At 36.7% G+C, this 20,479-nt stretch overlaps 3 protein-coding genes and 1 long non-coding RNA gene across 6 annotated transcripts; all 4 read right to left on the reverse strand.

The window, feature by feature from the left end:
• Nucleotides 1-1,845: 1,845 nt before the first annotated feature.
• LOC140801219 (catalase isozyme 1-like) lies at nt 1,846-5,517 on the reverse strand. The gene is made up of 8 exons (XM_073156229.1): nt 5,381-5,517; nt 5,073-5,169; nt 4,534-4,811; nt 3,482-4,258; nt 3,265-3,354; nt 2,511-2,578; nt 2,319-2,412; nt 1,846-2,177 (listed from the first exon to the last, which is right to left on the reverse strand). Exons 1-8 carry the CDS (start codon nt 5,393-5,395, stop codon nt 2,118-2,120), a joined length of 1,479 nt encoding a protein of 492 aa, XP_073012330.1. The 5' UTR covers nt 5,396-5,517; the 3' UTR covers nt 1,846-2,117.
• Nucleotides 5,518-6,689: 1,172 nt separating this feature from the next.
• On the reverse strand, nt 6,690-11,904 carry LOC140801218 (uncharacterized). Its single transcript, XM_073156227.1, has 17 exons — nt 11,775-11,904; nt 11,327-11,497; nt 11,143-11,230; nt 10,938-11,059; nt 10,746-10,796; nt 10,553-10,672; nt 10,355-10,474; nt 9,922-10,063; nt 9,675-9,845; nt 9,211-9,366; nt 8,642-8,748; nt 8,141-8,234; nt 7,873-8,014; nt 7,608-7,764; nt 7,359-7,475; nt 7,165-7,291; nt 6,690-7,070 (listed from the first exon to the last, which is right to left on the reverse strand). The coding sequence occupies exons 2-17, from the start codon at nt 11,350-11,352 to the stop codon at nt 6,837-6,839; spliced, it is 1,974 nt and encodes a 657-aa protein (XP_073012328.1). The 5' UTR covers nt 11,353-11,497; nt 11,775-11,904; the 3' UTR covers nt 6,690-6,836.
• A 734-nt stretch (nt 11,905-12,638) lies between these two features.
• On the reverse strand, nt 12,639-16,934 carry LOC140801391 (uncharacterized). Of its 3 annotated transcripts, none has more exons than XM_073156489.1 (4): nt 16,824-16,934; nt 13,993-14,683; nt 13,826-13,909; nt 12,639-13,043 (listed from the first exon to the last, which is right to left on the reverse strand). In XM_073156489.1, the coding sequence occupies exons 2-4, from the start codon at nt 14,681-14,683 to the stop codon at nt 12,931-12,933; spliced, it is 888 nt and encodes a 295-aa protein (XP_073012590.1). In that variant the 5' UTR covers nt 16,824-16,934; the 3' UTR covers nt 12,639-12,930. The 3 variants fall into 3 exon arrangements, with proteins under 3 accessions (XP_073012590.1, XP_073012592.1, XP_073012589.1); XM_073156491.1 differs by lacking the exon at nt 16,824-16,934 and adding an exon at nt 16,600-16,774; XM_073156488.1 differs by lacking the exon at nt 16,824-16,934 and having other exon boundaries at nt 13,993-14,894.
• Nucleotides 16,935-17,826: 892 nt separating this feature from the next.
• LOC140801384 (uncharacterized) lies at nt 17,827-18,811 on the reverse strand. The gene is made up of 3 exons (XR_012111420.1): nt 18,651-18,811; nt 18,295-18,323; nt 17,827-17,958 (listed from the first exon to the last, which is right to left on the reverse strand). It is a non-coding gene; the product is annotated as an uncharacterized lncRNA (long non-coding RNA).
• Between the last annotated feature and the right edge of the window lie 1,668 nt (nt 18,812-20,479).

A 20,479-nucleotide genomic window follows, 5' to 3' on the forward strand; every position in this document is an offset into this window, starting at 1 on the left:
CTCAAAATCACCCACACACAAAATAAAAAATATTAGAGCTCCTTCAAATTTTATTTCTAAATTTCTTCTTTTTTTTTAGTTTTTTCTAAGAGAACGCTCAACTTTTCAATATTTTTTCATATAAAATTAAATATGATTAGACTTTTACTTTTGGTTCGAAGAAAATACTAAACTTATCAACGTTTTATGCAGAATTTACTAATTTTGGTATTAAGTTTAGGTAGAATCTATTTGAGAAAATAAGTTTTAAAGAGGGCTAATTTGGTCAAACACTCATATTTTTTAATGAGAATCACTTTTTTATTACTATATATTATCCCCTAAAATCAAACCATGCCTTAGATTTTTATTTGCATCGCTTTGCTTTATGGTTCAGACTAATGTGACCCTTGGAATAAGGGCAATCATGTGATATATATATTTATTTGTTTGTCTCAAATAAGAATTTTATTTTATGACTAATCATTTTATATTCAATTTTATTTGGAATAAAAGTATAATAATTATCTAAAGGAAGAGATAGAAAAAATATATTTTATTTTTTATAAAATTTAGAATAAATATTTTTTATTTGATATATAATAGGGTAATATGATAAATATATATATCAGGAGTAAATTGTTAATTGAGTTAGTATATGATATAAGATGTAATTTGATAAATAGTATTTGTATTTTGTAATAGCCGTCGTTTTGGAATAAAAGATTGTATTATAAAATTTAAGAAAAAAAGTTATTCCTAAACAAATGAAAGGAGACTCTATTACCTGCCATCTAATTTTTCACATTAGTATAAACCACAAGGAATGCAAAATAATAAAATAAAATTTAAATGATTGGTTATTTATCTTTTTGAACTTACGGTTCTATGTTTTAAAATTAAGCAGTCAAATTAAAAAATAGTTGAGAGTCTTTAACAATTTGTTTAAGGCAAAAAAAGTATTAGCACCAATAATAAATTAATTGATTCTAATATTTACATCGTTAATTTTTAATTAAGAAAAAACTTACAGCATTCATCCTGATAGTGCATGTTGTTATAATATTCCAATATTTATTTTTTTAGTTATGTTGGTCGCCTTTACTTTTTCTATTTAAGAAAACGGATGAAATTATGTCCAGGTGCAAAATTCCGAAAAATTCTCATTAAAAAGAGAAAAAAATGTAGCAGTTGGATGAGTTGGTTCCTCCTCTAATATTAAGAAGGTTGCAGAGTCCGTAGTAATTATTGAGGAGTAAATTATTTGATGGCATAGCTCAAGAGTTTGACACGATAGATTTGTCATACTATAAATTTGAGGAGCAACTCAGTAACGCGATAATTTAGAGTGTTGTCTCAATGACGTTTAATTTGACATAATAACATATAATTTGATAGAGCCTAAGTATCTATATATCTAGAGAGGTTAACCTCTTGTCTAATATTTATCTAGTCTTCGAGCTTAAGAAAGAAAATGATGGCTCATTTTCATACAGACCCCTTTATTTATTTACTGTGACATGTTAACCTTTTAACTATTTTAAATTCTGAAAGACCCCTTCTATTAATTATCCATTATATTTTTCCACTAAAAAAAGTATAAGTAACCCAAATATAAAAGGATTACTTTAATTACTTCTTATTCTTCCAGACTTTTTAACAATTTTAGTTGTCTATAGAAGCAACCTACAAAATTGTTAAACCTTCGCATTTATAAAGAGGAAGGAAACTGGATTAATTATAATCTGAGTGTGACAACTTCTATAAATAGTTCTACTAACATTACAGAGCAAGAAAAAAAGACATAAAACATGATGAATCAAGATGCCCAATCAGAATACCACAAACACATGAAGCATAATGTCATGAGGAAGGCAAGCAAAGGAGATTGCACTTATAATACAACAGTACAAAACAACTGTGTGTTGAAAATAGGCAAGCAAACACATTGGACTAGATATTCATGTTTGATAGTGTGAGGTGGAAACAAACATCAACACAAAAAGTTCGACTAGATTTTCATGTTGGATAGCGCTATTAAAATAGCACACTTTGACTCTGGACTCGTATGCCCCTGTAAACATCATTGTGGCATTTTTTTCATGCATTTGAGATTGACATGGAAATCCATTGGTTTCTCACATGCTTGGTTTGATGCTGAGTCGAGTAGCCAATTTTTGACCCAGAGACTTGTCGCACTGCATCAACGGTAGAATAGAGGTCAAGAAACCAAACCTTTAATGTTAATTGTAAAAGTTCTGATTACCACAATCTTGCAATTGGAGCTTAACTCGATCTGATACAGACTTAGATATCTTCAAAGAGATACAGAAATTTACCTTGGACCAGTATGAGATCCAGATACTGCGGAGTTCGTGGGTGACACGAGGATCGGATAACGCCTCAATCCAACGCTGGATGAAACGCTCTTGCCTATTAGAAAATAGAAGGAAAAAGAAGTGATCCAAAGTTCAGGAAATTTGCTATGAAGGAAAAAAATCGTGAAAATAAGAGTGAAAGAAGTCAAAAACCTGGCTGGATCAAAGGAACGATATCTTTCCCCAGGCTGTTTGAAATTATCCTCCTTCTCAATCACACACTGCATTCACCAGAAAAGAAAAATATAAAGTCTCTCCCTAAATAAGCAAGCATAACCATATCCAATTTGGTTGTTCACTCTGAAAACTTCAGGCAGGGGGGGGGATCAACAAAATAATAAAAAATCCTTCAAGTAATTTGCACCTACTAAGTGGGTTCAATAACAAGAAGCTAGTTTAACATGAATTGTCATACTAATAAATGTACTATCTTGGTGAGCAACATGCATAACAATTGTACTGACAGATAGAACATAATAATAGCAACAGCTTAGTAATTCAAAAAATCATCATATGAGTGCATTTTAAGATGGGATGGGATACCATCCACTTTACAGAACTCACATTGGAAAGAATGGAGAAGGCACCTAGCAGGCTGTGGCAATCACAACCATGCAGACAACATAGAATCAAGTGACGACATAAGACAAGGAAAAAAAATTTATTGGGCATTGGCGGCATATGAATTTTTTCGATTCTCAAGACTTAACATGAAAGAGTTTTTCTCCAGTAAAAAAGCATTTAGTATTTACAGATTCTATGCAAGTATTTTAGAGGAAGTCATACTAGTGCAATGGCCTTCAACAGATGGGTGCAGAAGAATTTTAGAATAAGAATGTGCATGAGGACTAGCAATTCCTTCAACAAAGAACTATTTCAGTGCAGAAAAATATCCTAAGAAACTTACTTTCTCACGCTTCCCAGTGAGAACACGGGGAGGAATCGGGAACATCTCAGCATGTCCAACAGGATCATACCTTGAAGGGAAATAATTGACCTACAAACCACATTAGATGAGTGCAAAAGGATTCTCATATTTGAACTAGACAACTACATTAAGTTCTCCATGCCTTTCCAACTATCCTGAAAACAACGAAATAGAAAGAAATTGGAAGGACGAATACCTCCTCATCCCTGTGCATAAAATTCATAAAGCCGTCATGGTGATTATTGTGATGAGCACATTTTGGTGCATTCACTGGAAGCATCAAATAGTTTGGCCCCAGTCGGTACCTCTGAGTATCAGCATAAGAGAAAATTCTCGTCTGAAGTAATTTATCATCCGAGTAATAAATTCCAGGCACTATAATTGCTGGACAGAAAGCAAGTTGTTCATTTTCTGCAAAGAAGTTATCAATGTTCTTATTTAAAACCATTCGCCCAACTGGCTGGAGAGGAATGATATCTTCTGGCCAGATCTTGGTGACATCAAGCAGGTCAAAGTCAAATTTATCTTCATGTTCTGGATCAATGGTCTGGATGAAAAGCTTCCACTCTGGATATGTTCCAGCTGCAATAGAATCATACAAATCCTTGGTAGCATGACTGTGATTACTGCCTCCAACAGTCACAGCCTCGTCCTCCAGCAAGCACCTCACACCACACGTTGGTTTCCAGTGGAACTTCACATAATGAGCTTTTCCGTCCTTATTGATTAAAGTGTAAGTGTTCACACCAAAACCTTCCATGTGCCTATAGTTTGCAGGAACACCAACATCATCAAATAGGAAGGTGAACATGTGCAAACTCTCAGGGTGGTGTGAGAAGAAATCAACGATTCTCCAATTTTCTTGGATGTGGGACTTTGGGTTTGGCTTAAGAGAATGGACCATGTCAGGAAATTTCATTCCATCACGGACAAAAAACACTGGGAAATTGTTTCCAACAAGATCAAAGTTACCCTGGAACAATAGGACGTAACACATGAGACTGAAACGAAGTTTAACAGTTGAAAAATATTGTAGCCTTTTGGTTCAAATTGCTCCAATGAAACAAGCAATCTACTTTCAGATCAGATCTATAGCTTGATATAACTAAGTTCTAGAAACATAAGAAACCATATAAATATGAAAGAAGCAGAAAAGGTGACTTAGTGCATGATAGAAGAAATCAACTCCTAAATCGATAGTGCAACCTACTGTAATGGAGCATATGCATATGATGATCCAAACTTTACCTCTCTGGTGTAGAATTTCACTGCAAAACCACGTGGATCTCTCAAGGTTTCAGGACTCCCACGCTCGTGAATAACAGTAGAGAATCGAACAATTAGTGGAGTCTGGACTCCTGGTGCTCGAAGGAAATCAGCACAGGTAAGGTGAGAAACATCATGAGTCACCTCAAAAAAGCCCTTGGCACTAGCTCCCCTAGCATGAACGACACGCTCAGGGATGCGTTCCCTATCAAACTGAGCAAGTTTTTCAATCACATGATAATCCTCAAGGAGTATAGGTCCTGTTCAATGGAAGCACACACAAATAAATAAATAAATAAAAATCAGACCATGATAGTTTCATATACAGATTGTTTCTTCATAATTTTAATATAGCCATCTCCATAAAATTGTACAGAAGCCCACTAAACATTATGCAAATTACCTCATTGTAATTTAATCTATGAGAAAGCAAATAAAATTGACCTCCCCAAGAAAAGGGGTTTTCATTTGTAAGAATCAATTAAATTCGTGAATCCGTCGCCAAAATCCGATTTCTTTACCTCTAGATCCGACCGTGAGAGAAGAATTGTTGTTCCAAATGGGCGCGCCGGAATTAGTAGTCCAGAAATTGGAGTTGTTCACACTCGATGGGCGATGCTGCGATAAAAATAAAATTAAATTAAAAAAAAAAGAGCACAGCGATCCAGTTAGAAACATCAAACCAACTCGATCATAAAACTCCACCGGAAACAAAATAATTAGATCATCTGAAACTTAAAACACAAACGCGTAGTAGCCCAAAGAAAACCTTCGAGGGCCTAAAAGTATCTATTTGTTTTAGAGGGGAGGAACGAGGAAAAGATGGTACCTTGTAAGGATCCATGGCCGATCTCTATTCCTTCTGTTCCTATCTTGGGCTCTCTCTTAGAACGATGACTCTTTAGCTTAAATCTCAAGATAGAGTAAGGACAAATTTGCGCCGTTTTCTGTGACATCTCTGGGTCCCGCAAAGAGATCGGCACGACTGCGATCGATCAATGATAGCGAGAAGTTTTGGATATACACCCCTTTGAATGTTTTATTTGCAATTAGCTCTATAATAGAGTTCGTTTCGTATACATTCGGAAAAACTAATCCGAAATTGCAAACATGCTCTTCTGAACGGCTTTTGCAATTTAATTATATTAATTTGTTTAATATAGCATATAAAATGGAGTATATATATTTTCTATCGGCTATGTATTTTATTATAATCAAACACACATATGTACCATATATACTAAAGTATATTATTTTAAATTAAAAAACTAAATATAATTGAATTGCAAAAGCCTCTCTTCTAAATGTTCCGATGATATGCAAGATAATTCAATTTTATAATCACTTCAGTGAAACCAGCTTTTATGATATAATTTTATTTTAATTTTTTAATTTATAATAATAAAGTTTTGTGTGCACCGTATATGTAAATTATATTTACTTTTATTATAAAAATATATATATACTTAACTTTATATACTAAATTAGAAAATATAATATAATTAAACTGTAAAAGCTCCCAGCAAAACAAGAGCTATTTTACTTTTACAGTGCACACTTTTTATAAAGTTAAGAAAGAGAGCAGGTTTTGTTTAAGTGGAATGTATACATCTTTATAAGCAATGTGCATTTAAAAAAAAAAAATATAATGCATACCTAAAATCTAGTCAATATTTGCTTATGTAATTATAAAGTGGAATTAACTTGCAAATTATGAAGTGCATTTTTTTATAGGGTTAAGGTATTGGAACTATTATTGGGAGCCATAATCTATATAATATTATGAATTGGATTCAAAAATCTTCTCTACCAGTGGAAATAGCCCACAGAATAATTTCAGCATATTGTTTTTTATTTTCTTTATGGTGCCAGTGGAATGTATGTGAGGGTACCACTACAAGGGTTTCAGTATTGTTCCTTTGTTTCTTCTTTTAAACTATGAACTATTAAATACATGGCATTCAACCTTAAACCACTTGGATTATATTTGATATAAGAAACAAGCTAAGTAGATTAATTTATGACATCTTTGATTCTCTGTGTAACCCTGTCATATTGACTACTAAACAATTTCATTCTTCCAGTGGAGTACTCATGTATGAGTGGAGGTTCTTCCGTCGATAAGAACATTAGAAAACTTTGAACAACTTTCCTCTTGAAATTTTATTGCTTTGCACTATGAAATCTTACATATAACTTGATTACACTTAAATTTAAACTTCTTAAGTGTTACAGATTAAATCCCTCTGCTGAAAGAATAATTAGTTTCTGCTATCTGCATTGGATTATGACGGTCCTTCCATACGTATATAGTCGTACATAATTCCTTGAAAAGGGCTTGAACACCTTGGTTGAGTGAGAAAGATTGTATTTTCACCTTCAACAAGCCAAGTACTTCGCACGTCAACAGTGTACAGCCGATACAGCCCATGAATTCCATGTCTTGCAATCGAATTGTCCCTACCAATAAGCCCTGTCGTAAAGTGAGCAGGATTTGCTGCTGAATCATTGAAGCGGACCTTATTCAAAGAGAGGGATTAGATTAGTCTATATAATAAGAAACCATGGAATAAAAGTGAGGATGAAAGAAAGATTGCTGAAATCTGAATATACTTGTAATTCAGAAAGTGTTGCAGATGCAAGTGCCACTCGAAGCTTATAACTTCCACTCTGGTTAACACTGTCAAGTTCGAATTTGATTTGCCAAGTAGTTGGTTGATACGAGTTCTGATCAGTCTTCCTGTAATGCAAAAATAGTAAGAAGCTAGTTTTCATAATTGTTTAGCTGAAGTCTTTTATTAACACACCTTGTTACATGAGCAAAGAACCAATCTGTCCTATAGTCACTGACTCCTACTGTGTAAATCAGATCAGCACTAGGATATAATTCTGCATATCTCTCCCATAGGCCATACTGTCGAAATCTGCAAGACGAATATTTTAATTGAACACAATATTAGAAGCGGCAATCTGAACTTTTCAAAATTTATAAAGCATCAAGACTTTAATTGGCTCTCATCATCTTTGAATACGTAATAGCAGTCAATTCATATGACCTATCCGGATGATTGACATATAGTCTGTTGACGTATCTAGGATCAGGATCTGGGACATAAAATTCTGCAGCAGAGCGATCAGGGATGCCTATCTCCCATAATGTAGGACCATCTCTAGGTGGTTCATATACAAGGTCCCCCAGATAAATATCATCTCCTGCTTAACAATATGAAATAAGGTTATGGCATTGTCACAATATGGCCCAATATTTTTTTACCAACAGAAAACAGCCTATAGTGGCAGGATAGATAGTTCGACACTAACCTGAGGAGATAGTTATCGTTGGATCATATTTGTAATCCCCAATATAACCTGGAACCCATGCATAAAGATTATATTCACCAGTTCGTATATTGCTGATAGAGAAATTCCCATTCGTATCAGCTCTACTCCAGAATTGGTATCCCTGGAGAATGTTGAGGTGAAAGATAAAGACTACATTCTTTGGCCTAGGTGTGTTTCTCATGAGCACACCCATATGATAAGAGTACCATAATTAGATACAGATAGTTTGTAATATACACTTCTTTACCTTGCATTCTCTTTGCCACGATCCAGCTTCTCCAGGTAAAGCCAAACCTACGTAAGCAGTGGTTGCTGGTGCATTTTCACCATCATTGTAATACCTGATTCACATTTTCCAAGTATATCAGATGACATTAATTTCACGCCAAGTAGATAAGCCAGTTTGATAAGATGTAGATCCAGAGAACTGCAAATACTATGAGAAGGATCTCTAAGAGGCTATATGAATTTTAGATCACATTATCAGGTATGGAAATTCCAACATCAGTTAATGACAATATCTAAATAAATCAAAATATAAATATTGACTAGATCATAAATCTGTTCTATTTAAGGAAAATAATGACTGTACATATGTCATCAAATTTCAACTTCTAGGTTTCTGACAGTGGCCGTATAAATGAAAAGAGAATAAATTATAATTCACTGTGCAGAACTCTACTCAATCATAGTAAATTGCCAATATTAACTAATTTGTAAGCAAAAACTGTTTAAAAAAAGGAGCTACCTATCTTGAACGAACAGTCTACCACTTATGGAACCTCTTTCCTCAGACTTTTGGAAGTCCTCTGAAAGCGGAAAACTGTATGGCCAACTTTCTGCTTCAACCAGCATCTGAATTCATAGACAAGAAGAAGGAACTGGATAAGTATCATTACGTTCAAAATGTCACTCTGCCAGTGGTCATGCCAAACTTTTGTGCAACATTAAAGTATGTCTTACAAAATTCCAGTGTCTAATTAGTTATCAAATTCCAAAAAAGATTGATTTCTACTGGTGTCAGAAATTAAAAGGAGCAATACAAACAATGTAGAGCTCGTAATCTTCATATATGTTGTCAACAAATAATAGACGAGAAAAGTTTGTAGCGGATGACCTTTATCTCATTAATGAGCCATTCTGTGGCATAGGAACCACAAATTATTTTTAAAAATATACTCCTGGTTTAATCGCTTTACAATCCCAACACCAACAATTTTGGCATTCTACAAAATAGTCTTTTTTTCCTCTGTACATAGCTCCACCTATACCAAGATGAGACATTTAAAAAATGAACAAGAAAGGCTGAATTACAACCTGAACTTTTGCATCCTCCCAGAGTAGAGTTGGATCTGTTCCATCCCAAGAGGAGTTGAAATAAATAAAGACAGGCCCAAATACTTTCTTCCAATATTCTCCATTCGTGAACTTTGGCACAAGATCATCCCCAACATAGTGAGCACTTAAAAACATCTGAAATAAAGAAAATGGACCAGTTTGATCAACATTGTGAACTTAGACTAGCATCTCAAATAAACTGGTTAACGTACAACCAAAAAGCAGACGGCCAAATTATTTCACTATTCATACAAAATGACTGCAATGGATAGAAAGTCTTCTATTGTGACTAATTGGGTCAGCAGCATAATCCTTGTTCTCTAATGGTTTGAGAAATGGACATAAAGGAATTCCAGGAATGGCAGCATATTGATGTTGCATAACTTCAATGTCTAGTTGGAGAAGAGAGCCTGAAAACAAGAACAATAAATTCAGGAACTTACAGCTAGGGTGGTAGGGCCAACATGAGAAGTTAGATTCTGCTTGAGGGGCCCTCCTGTTCGGAATTCATCACTGGGTGTTATCTGCCAAAATCCCGTAGGAGGATCGAAACATATCCATCCATGGACATTGATGTCCTTATCGTCAAAGGAGTATTGATATTTGTCATCCACCTTGCCAAACATGGAAACTGTGATTTTAAATTCACTACTTGGAGGGAATTCTTACATTACTAATCAAATTAATTACCTCTCCTGCAAGGTTCGGATTGAGGGGATTTGTGAGGAGAACAGCCTCAGGGTATGCTAACTGTTGACATCTTCCAGGCATGCGATCATCAGGCATGGGCATTATCCTCTGCCTGTTGTCAGCTATTGCCATGTAGTGAAACCTACAATTGCGTGGAAAGCACAGCATCCAACTGATATGTAAGTATGAAGACAGAGGAAATTAAAGAGCATGGTGCTGTCAATGTAAGATGTAAAAGGAAAAAAGTGGAACCCAAATACAGATAACTGTGACATTTGAGGCAACTTGGATCAATACCATACTTCTTAGTTTTAACAATCAACTTAGTATATATAACACACGTAGATCAATTGTTGCAATTCACACGGTTGTAATTTAACTACAAAATTCACAAATGTAAAAACTCAAAAGGAGGAGGTGAAACTTGATTTACTTGTCTTTCCTCAGCTTGAAAGCGACCCTGGTTTCACCCATACTAAAGTCTGGCCAGCCTTCCTGGTGTTCATAGATCCCATAAGTGTAGAATCCCGAAGAGCCACGAAGCACAATGAACCTACAGAACTCTGGGGAATCAAATATCTTGTGACTAACTCAACTACATGAAGAAAGGAAGATTTTGATTCTGGCTCACCTTTTGTCAATGTTCAAAGGCACAAGTTTGCCTTTGAAGGAGGGATCCCACGTTCTTGTGAAAGAAACTTCAACCTGCTCGTCACTTTGAATTATTACTCTAAAATCTGTACCTTTAATCCTGTAAGACAATGACAAAAATCATCCATACGGAAACTTGTAACCACGTTAGCAGAGGAGGAGCTTACACTTACACATCAAATACACCGGTGCTTCCAGGTTCATTCCAAACAAGATCCCAGTACCTACCATAACCAGGATAACCCAGCTCAGTTACACCTTCAATTTGCAATTTTGCATGACCCATTTACATAATTGTTATTTGTGATGCTAATTAGGAGACAACTTATAGAAAACTTCATGACTATGATCAAAATATGCCATACCCTCTGTTGTCTTCTTTGTTAAGAGTCTCCAAAAGATTATCAACACCATTGTATCCAACTCCTGTTACGATTCCCTCAGGTTTCGACAATGTCAGCTGGAAAATTCCGTTATCTATCACAACCTGCACGCCAAAATCTTATTGCACATCAACAACCGACTACTTGAAACAAAGAAACAAACAAAAGAACATCGAACAGCACATACGTATCGATCTTGCACGTATAACCTCACCCCAATCGGCGACATTGGACAAGGAGGGGGTTTAAAACAACAAGGAAGCAAGTTCCTGCAACTATATCACTCACAAAGGCGTACACAATTAGATGTTAGATACTTATAACATAGACTACGAAGCTACCATGCGGCTTGGTATATATATTATGTGTACCACTGAAGCTTGCGACGAGCTGCCATGGAGCCGCCCCACTCTCCTTCTTGATCTTATCCCTTGTTTTCGAAACTACGCATGCATATCTTGAAAGCCAAGACTCCAAGGAACAGAGACTTCGGGAATTAGCGCACTTGCTGCGCGTTGCATGGCCGATCACCAACTCCTATTCTGCAGGAGAGAGCAAACGGGTCAAGATCCGAGAAGCTGATTCGGAGTCGGTTTCGGATCTATTAAGTTGTAACTGCATCCAGATTCGATCAAAACCGGACTTCGAGGAGGGCAAAATTTGAAGGCGGAACGCCAAATAAAACCACGAAAACTAACTAATTTTACTATTTTAGCATGCATCGGATTCGGGCAGAGGAAAGTTAATTTCTGGGAAAGGTAAGAGAGACGAATAGAAGAGCATTAAAACAGGGCAGAAGAAGAATACGGCAATTCGCACCTTGGATTCTCGAGCGAGCGAATTAAGAACGTCTCCATGCTGTCTTCTTTAATAAGAAAACCTCTTCATGGAGATTATATATTCAGAAGAGGGGTGAATTGGATAGCAAAAGAGGAGAGAGAGAGAGAGAGAGAGAGAGAGAGAGAGAGAGAGATTTAAAGGCGATCTTTTTTTCTTCGTTGTAGATTTCAAGTCTTTATTTCGTTTTTTTTCCAATAGGAATCGTTCACACCAACTAATAAGATGAGATGTCAGCTTTCAAGGGTTCATCCCCTAATGTCATCCAAATCTTTCTTGTTCTTGAAACAGAAAAGAAAAGAGAATTACTAATTTTAGTTCCGCTAAACTCTTTTAAAATATCAGAATTGATACTAAAATCTTTTTAAAAATTAGAATTGATATTATGGTTAATTTTTAACAAAATATTTATAAGGGATAATTATTAAAGTTAACGAGCACATACAAATAAGTAAATACTCCTCTTTTTAAGTTTAGGATATAATTTATTTCTCAATAATTATCTTACATAAAATGTTGGATAAAACATTAGATAGCTTTTTAAACTATATTTTTAATAATTTATATAAGGATAACATAATCTAAGTTGTGTTTTAATTATCACTAGTTGGATTTAACTAACAGATTTCTCTAAAAGAGTACAATAATTTCAATAGCAATCATAATGTTTTGAGGAATGTAGTGGTAATTATAATATTTTGAAATTTTTCAATGGCAATTATATAAAAAATCTCTCTTTTTTTTGACACATTTATATATCTACTCCATGGTAAGTACATTTCAACAATATTATATATTTTACGTTAACCCAAGTCTAAACTAATTTTAAGCTACATATAAACAATATACTAAGGAATAACCACATAGCACGTAATATAAGATGACTACTATCTTACAGTTAACAGTTACATGAAAAATTCCCCAACATCCCTGGGATTGAAAAAAAATTAGTGCAGCATAGGCTGGCATGGCACAAGGAGTTTAAAACTCTCTGAGCAGAGCACTGGCAAAACAAATTTGATCTACGCCATTAAAAATGTTGAACTTGGAGCGGTCTCATACACTAAAAGAAAGCAACCAAATCTCCTTGCTCAGCAGCAATGGACTTGCATATAGCATTCTTCTCCGCGTGGTGTCTTCATCTCTGGAGCTGAGTCTGTAGAGAGAGGGCCTGAGTGGATACCAATGTGTGATCCTTTGGCGAAGCTCTCCCCAATACATTCAAAACTTTCATACGATGCAACTCTTTCCCTGCCGACAAGAAAAGCATCAGCCTGTTGTGTGATGACTAACTCCCACAGCATGATATATAGATGAACAGTTAAAGAGTAGGTAATAAATAAATAAACTCTTAAAAGTATGATACGGATACGGGATACGTGATATAGGAATACAAAGATATGCATACGGAAATACGACAAATTTTTAAAAGTAAGATAAGGATGTGGCATGAATACGCCAATAAATAAACAAATAATATATATTCAATCTGTTGTCAATCAATATAATATATAGTAAAAAATGAGTATCTCAAAAATGATAAAATTAAAAAAAAAGAAAACTACATATTTAATATCTACATGCCTAAATCTTTAAAATAATATTGTAATAGAAACTTATATGAAACTCAAAATGTTAGTAAAATATTGAGACCTAATTCAATTATTAATCTACAATTAATTTAGATTTTTAAATGGCCTTCACGTTATATGTTTAATTCACTATCAAATAAGCAAAGATTTAAAATATAAAGGATTGGATAATCGTATATATATATATATATATTTTTTTTTTTTTATATCATCTTTTAGCAAAAAAAAGAAAAAAGAAAAATAATTGGATGATCAAGAAATATATTAGAGCCATATCTCCCATATCCGAATTGTATCAATGCGGTACCGAAAAATTAATATTTTTTTCAATTCAAATACTCCACCAGCCGTATCGATACCGTACCGGTATCCAATATATCTGTACTTCATAGTAGATTAGCATAGAATCACATGGAGGAAGGATTTTAAAGTTTGGATTACCTTCCTCCAGTAATAGATGTATTGCCCTTTTCTCCAATTCCACGGCATGCTCGTTTCGTCCAACTGCTGATAAAGATCGAAGCACTAATACATTCAAAGGATTTAAGTCAGTGGCAATGGCATAAATCTTGATCCATCAATGATATGACTTCTGCAAAGTTGCTTACTTCGAATATAGTCCTCCTGGCTTGACTGGTCACAGTTCTTCAAGAACATCTGCAGCCGAAGAAACCTTTCTTTCCCATCTTGATTCCTTGGACTCTGTTGATCAGCTGAAAGGGGATTCCTGCTAGTAAAAGTAGACTCATGTGGCACAGACACTGCCAACCCAGTGACTGGCTTTCCAAGAGAGTGGGGATGCGACAGACCACCAGACGAGGCGGCAGTAGAAGCAGAAGACACATGTAGAGGTAAAAAAGGCATATTAGGATCATTGGCCTGCTCCTGATGTGCATTTTGATCTTCCCTCCCAGTTTTGCTAATTTTCCTCAGTTCCATAGGATCCATACTTTCCTCACTGATGGAAGTGCTTATCTTACCTTGCTCATTTTCAAGTTTTCTACGCACATAAACAAGATGGCCATTTATACCAGAATTGTCTGGGACCTGGTAGTTCAAAGGACTTGACAGATTATCAGGTTGCTGCCTCTTGGTACCCAGTAAATTCATGGAATCAAGACTGGCTCCTTTGTCTTTAGGAAGTGGAGAGTTACCTGGTGTCTTAGTAATGATGTTTTCCGATTCGTATGGCAACTCCCTTAGAGCCACTTTCTTCCCTGAGAATGTATTTTGCTTGTCCCCAGCCAGCATGGCAGTCCCACCACTTTCTAGTCCGTACTGACTGAAGTTATCTACCATCTGAAGAATCATATTACAATACAAACAGAACAAGCTGAAGAGTCCAAGGAACAGAAAGGAAGGAATATGAATGGAAAGATTCAAAAACATATGCAGGAAATTGGACTTCCTAGCAAAGATCACTAAGACTTATCAATAGTCAAACTTTAAGGGAATGCAAAAACTCTCATTGAAGAAATCAACCGATATGAAATACACACACAAAAAAAAAAGGAGTAAGACAAAAATATGATATCATATTACTGCAAGAGAAAATTTGTAAGACTGCCAAATTGGAAAATCAGACGGGAATGAAAAATGAAATCGTGATCTCTTAGAGAAAAATTATGATAGTTAAAATCCTTTTTTCTTCATTTCTGATAAGCGGCTGGAATGAAAATGTGGGAAGGGAGATTGCTTACAAAAGATTGCTTCAAACAGATATCATAACATTAATTAGAAATGTACAAACAGGCACTCTGACAAAGGGAAGGCTAGAAATCCGGCAATGCTAAATATTTGGGTCAAAACCAACCTAGCCAATGTTGAATATCAGAGTATGTATCAAAGTTCAGTCATTCCTTTGAGCATGATTGTTGGGAGTTCCTGAGAATAAGATAGGAATGTAGGAAACCATGTATTGGGAAAATTCGAACTCCATCAAACACTACTTTTGGTGCGGCATATCAAATTGATAGAACTCATTATTAGGAAGGACCAGTAGATATATTGAGGTAAGGTGATCTAGCAATACTGGTCATGGTCAACCACTCTCAAAACATTAAGCTAAATATGGTTACTTCTCATAGCAGCTGTGTGATTGGTTGTCAAATAACCTTTTTAAATGATAGGCCTTGTTAAAAACCTATGAAAAGGGCTTTCATCTTCCTTTGTGAGAGTTAAGATTTTTATGAACGAAAAGGAGACAAGCCTTTGTTGTTCTCCTGGCTCTAGCATCTTGTCACAAAGGAGATGAAAGAACTGCAAACTTCACTCACAGGGGAGTGAGACCTTTCTGAAGTGGCGCCAATCTAATTTTTGAATTGCACCTTGTTGATAAGCTATTGTTGAATTGCCTTAAAGCTTATACTATCCTGCATTATATATGTGCCTGCTTCTATTTATCATCATTAGTATTGTGGCTTTTGCACATCTTCATTGTGCCAGTCCACTGCTAGCATTGAAACAATAAGTAGTTCATATTCAATTATAAAGTTTACAGCACTTTTCTGACAGAAAACAAATCATGCTGAAAAACTGCATGATTCTGCTATAATTACAAAAGAAGCAAACTTCAGAATAAGATTTCTATAGATCTGCTGCTCCTTATACCTTAATCCAGTTCATTTTGGAAAAGCCTATACCTATACCTCAACTCGATTGTGGTAGATCAAACGTAGATTGAGACTCAATACCTATGATAGTGCAGATTTACTTTTTATGGGATAGGGCATCTCGAACAGCCACTTATAGGGCGTGTCAGTTGGCTGCCAATGCAGTAATGCATGCCAAAAACCCAGTACAGTTGCATGCCCCATTATAGGCCCCTTTCATGTGCAGAAAAAGAACATACACAAGAACAATTTGCAGGAACCTATTGAGCTAACTAGAATGGAATTCTTGATGGATAGTGTAAACAGGTCATCCAACTGAACTGCGCTTGCATGTTCTCTAATTGGACAAAACCCCGAGTAATAAAGTGAGCATGCATTTAGCATATACTATTGCATAACTTGAATGAAATGTACAAATAAATAGCAAATCCACGTACAGATATAAATCCAACTAACTATAAGTAATGCTCGGCAGTCCTGAAAATTTCACGAAACACAGTCAAGGCAGTCAACTGGTTCAAGGAAATAATACAATTCTGCACCTTGGATTTCGACCACAGGATGGTTTACCACAACTTGGAGAGAGCTAATAGGATCACTCACCATAATTTAAATCTTATACTGGGCTTCTTGTATCGGGGAAAAAAAATGTCGTCTTGGATACCCAATTCTTCTTATTCGATCACTCAACTAAACGAAACCTAACATGGAAGCATCCGACGCCCAATTTAACAGGCAGGAAGCATCAACTAGACCACTCTCACCCGTAGTTGACAACAAGAAGAAAAAAAATTGAGGAGGAATAGATAGGCAGAAGGTCACACTACCTCCAGTAGCAATGCCGGTCAACGCAGGTCCGAAATTGTCTTCTCCATTCCTCCTTTAGAGAGAGATTTCTTTATTTGTTACTTTGTTAGGGTTTACATAGCTTATTCGGGCGGGACACCGAAATATTTCTACGAGGGGGCTAAATCTACGGTCCACGAGGAGAGAATATCCAAGGAACGGTGGATGCAGCATGAGATGCATTTCTATTTTCCCCCAACACACTAATAGATGCATTTCTATGTAACAATGGGGATATTATGCTACAGCTTACAATGACCGTGAACAGCAGCTATTAGCTCTATAATAGGGAACACAAACACAAAGCCAGGAGCTACGATTACCGAGTGGTCAGTGAAAGAGAGACTTTTTCCCTTACTCTGCTAGTGTTTCCAGACCCCCTTCTTTTTCCCAGCGACTTTAGTCAAGGTCATATTTTCCTCCATAAATTTTATTTGTTTTTTTAAACTTTAAACTTTAATTTTCTTATTAGTGTTGTCTACTATAACTAAATATAAAACTTATGTCAAATGATTGCTGCCCTATTAATTACAATTAATGTATCGACTGTTTAGATTAATAAAACTGTTTGCCTACAGGCTTTCTCAAAAGAAAGAAAAACAGAAAAGGGGTTATGATCACTGACAAATTCAGAAGAAAAGGAACCCTTTTAAGTGTATGGTTACAAAGATCGACGGTGATCATATATCGTCTCAAGAAACAGAGATCAAGAGAGACCTCCAAAGCTCCTGAAGCTCAATGCTCCATAGTTATACCTGTAGAACAATATTTCAATGGCAATTTCACTGTGAAGTTGACGCTATGCACATCTATGTAAGCTATGGCAATATTGCTGAGAACATCCTAACATTATTGAATCTATTGACCCAGCTTCATTAAAAGCCTCTCAACTGCAGCGTGGACATCGCCACCGGAGGCAGTTAGCGCGAGGATGTTCTCTTGCCTGTCCAGGAAGCCCATCTGTTGAAGCTGAGATAGCTGCGTTCCATAAAGCTGCTGTAAGGGAAACGCCTGAAATTTTACCATTAGAGGTGTTGGGAGCATGAAGACCACCGGCCTCTCCATGTCCACTGAACATGTTCATCAAATGTGATAGTCTGTAGCCACCTGGGACGCCTGCAGCAATGCAGCATGAAGAACTAGTATGCTGTCAAAGAACTAGCTATATAGTGGCTAAATAAGGTCTTTTATACTGTATTAATAGATGCACTGCAGGACTTGAAATTTCATGTAACCTTCATTATTATCATTATGATATTTATAAGACTGAAAATAGAAGCAAAACGCCTGTTAAAAACTTCCCCATTTTAAAAGTATTATCACTCAATGATTTTGACGTAAATAACTAGGAAATTCATGCTAATGTTATATATCATTCGTTCTTTTGGATGTAAATACCCCTTCTTTAAAATCGAATGAAATGAAGTAATCAACTCTGCACAATCTTATTACCTGAGTCACCACCTGTCTGACACTGTCCCCTACAGTAAGGAGATTGAGGTCAGTTATTGAAACAGGTATCAAAATAAGAGAAACATGAAATATCTGTAATAAAAATGATGAGAGGATAAACAAAATTAATTGAACAATCCAAAATCATAAATCTATTAGCTAAACAGGAAATCATTTTATCTATAAAATTGTTGCTATTCAAACATAGAAAACAAAATGTTATAATGAAAAGCATCTCTCCAGAAAACTATTTAGTTTATAACGAAAAGAGACAACTATAACCAATCAGCTAATAAATATGTTGTCACTCAAAGCTCATAGTTGTACCAATAAATTGTTCAAAATTGTGTATGTACCATTACAATGTTATATATTTAAGACATATGTCACTCTATTAGAAGCAGTATATCCTCAAGATCCACCTTCCGATTGCCACAGCCACTCATGCCATCTTCCTTGGCACATAAACTGACTTGTTCCTCTCCAATTGTCCCTTCTTCCCTCGCCTTCTGTTGCTGTCCTTCTACTAAATCTCAACCATTTCTGGCTTCTCATCCTATGCCAGCATGCTCAGCTCATGACAGTTTCAACAACCTTGATACAAATTTGACAGCCATAGTTTAACACTAAACTTATAACTCGCTAAGCCAAGGTAAGCAAAGAAAAATATTAGGATGGTAGATTGCAAATGTGCTCTACTAAATGCAAACTTGAATATTAAATAACAAAGAATTTTGTCTATTAGTTGATTGGGACAGAGAGCTAAGAGGAAAAAAACTTCTTTGTTTCCTTAAAAAGAGAAGCCTCTATGAAGCATAGCATAGAGCATCTAGCCTTAGAGGTCGACAAGGACCAAGGATATTAGGTGAAGCTAGGACAACATCGTGGGGCCACCGGTCATAAACAGATTCTTTCTGCCACCGCCGCTCCCCTGCAGTGGGGCCACTGGTCCCTTTCGCAGCCACTGGGGGTCGGTGGACCGGTCGACGACGCACTAGGGCCGCCGCTACACCAGCTCAAGCTTGAGCTCGAGTTTGGCCTTCCTCCGCCGATCGCCGTCGTTCCACCACCACAAGGACCGGCCAGGGGCTGACAGTCAGCAACCCCCGACCGAACCCAGCCGTCGCCGCCCCCCATGCACCCTGCGGCGGCGCTCCTAGGCCGAATTCCAAATTCAGCCTTAGGGTTAGGGTTAGGTTATTGGAATGAAGGAGATGAAGCGCACGATTTTTGAGGTAGGCCAAATTTTCGCGAACCGGTTCGATCACCTCATGTGAACCAGTTTGGAACCCATAAACAAGATCCCGAGCACGAGTACGAGCCCAAGGAAGAATAGTGGAATGAACCGATGGGTCTGCATCACCAAACTGAGCCGGACCCGCGTGTAGCTCGAGTGCGACATGAGCTGAACCCGTGGGCCTATCACCCATGAGAGACTAGTCTCAACCTCGAGATCACTTCGCTCGTGATGATAGACCATATTTTGGAATCCAAGCTCGGACCGTCAAGCTTGATTTCTCAAAATTATCTGGAGGAGACCCGCTAGACTGGACCTATCTAGCGGAGCAGTTTTTCACGTAGCATGGCACGCCCGACCACTAGAAGGTTCAGCTAGCCTCATTCCACTTGGAGGGCTTGACGATTAGGTGGTACCAATCGCCTGAGCAGACTCACTATTTGAGTCTTGGCAGGACTTTGCGGATGCAATTTGTGCTCGGTTCGATCCAACCCAGTACGAAGACTTTCATGTCAGGTTGACCAAGTTAACTCAGTCAATAACAGTTCGAGCTTAGCGGAAGGAGTTTGAGTGGATATGCAACCAAGACACTAACTGGTCTGACTCGGCTTTAAAGAGTACCTTTTAGTGGGCTCATGCCTGACATTTAGGTTGAGGTCAAGGCTTTGAGGCCCACTACTTCTGACAAGGCCTTCTTCTTAGCCGTTCTGATGGAGTCCAAGTTGGATCATTTGAATTAGATACGCAAGGAGGAAAGAAGAAAGATGGCCCAAGCCCACAGCCCACTAGAGACGGCATCTACCTCAAATCAGCTTGCACTAACGACTCAGCCTAACTGACAGATGATCATGAGCCGTTTTATACCCAACGACTTGGAAGAGCGTCGAAGAAAAGGCTTGTGTTTTTACTGTGATATAAATGCAAGTGTCAGCCAGCCTACATCATGTT

Source organism: Typha latifolia, chromosome 14 (assembly GCF_019914945.1).
Source record: "Typha latifolia isolate L0001 chromosome 14, TyphaL0001v2, whole genome shotgun sequence".
NCBI classification, from domain to species: Eukaryota; Viridiplantae; Streptophyta; class Magnoliopsida; order Poales; family Typhaceae; genus Typha; species Typha latifolia.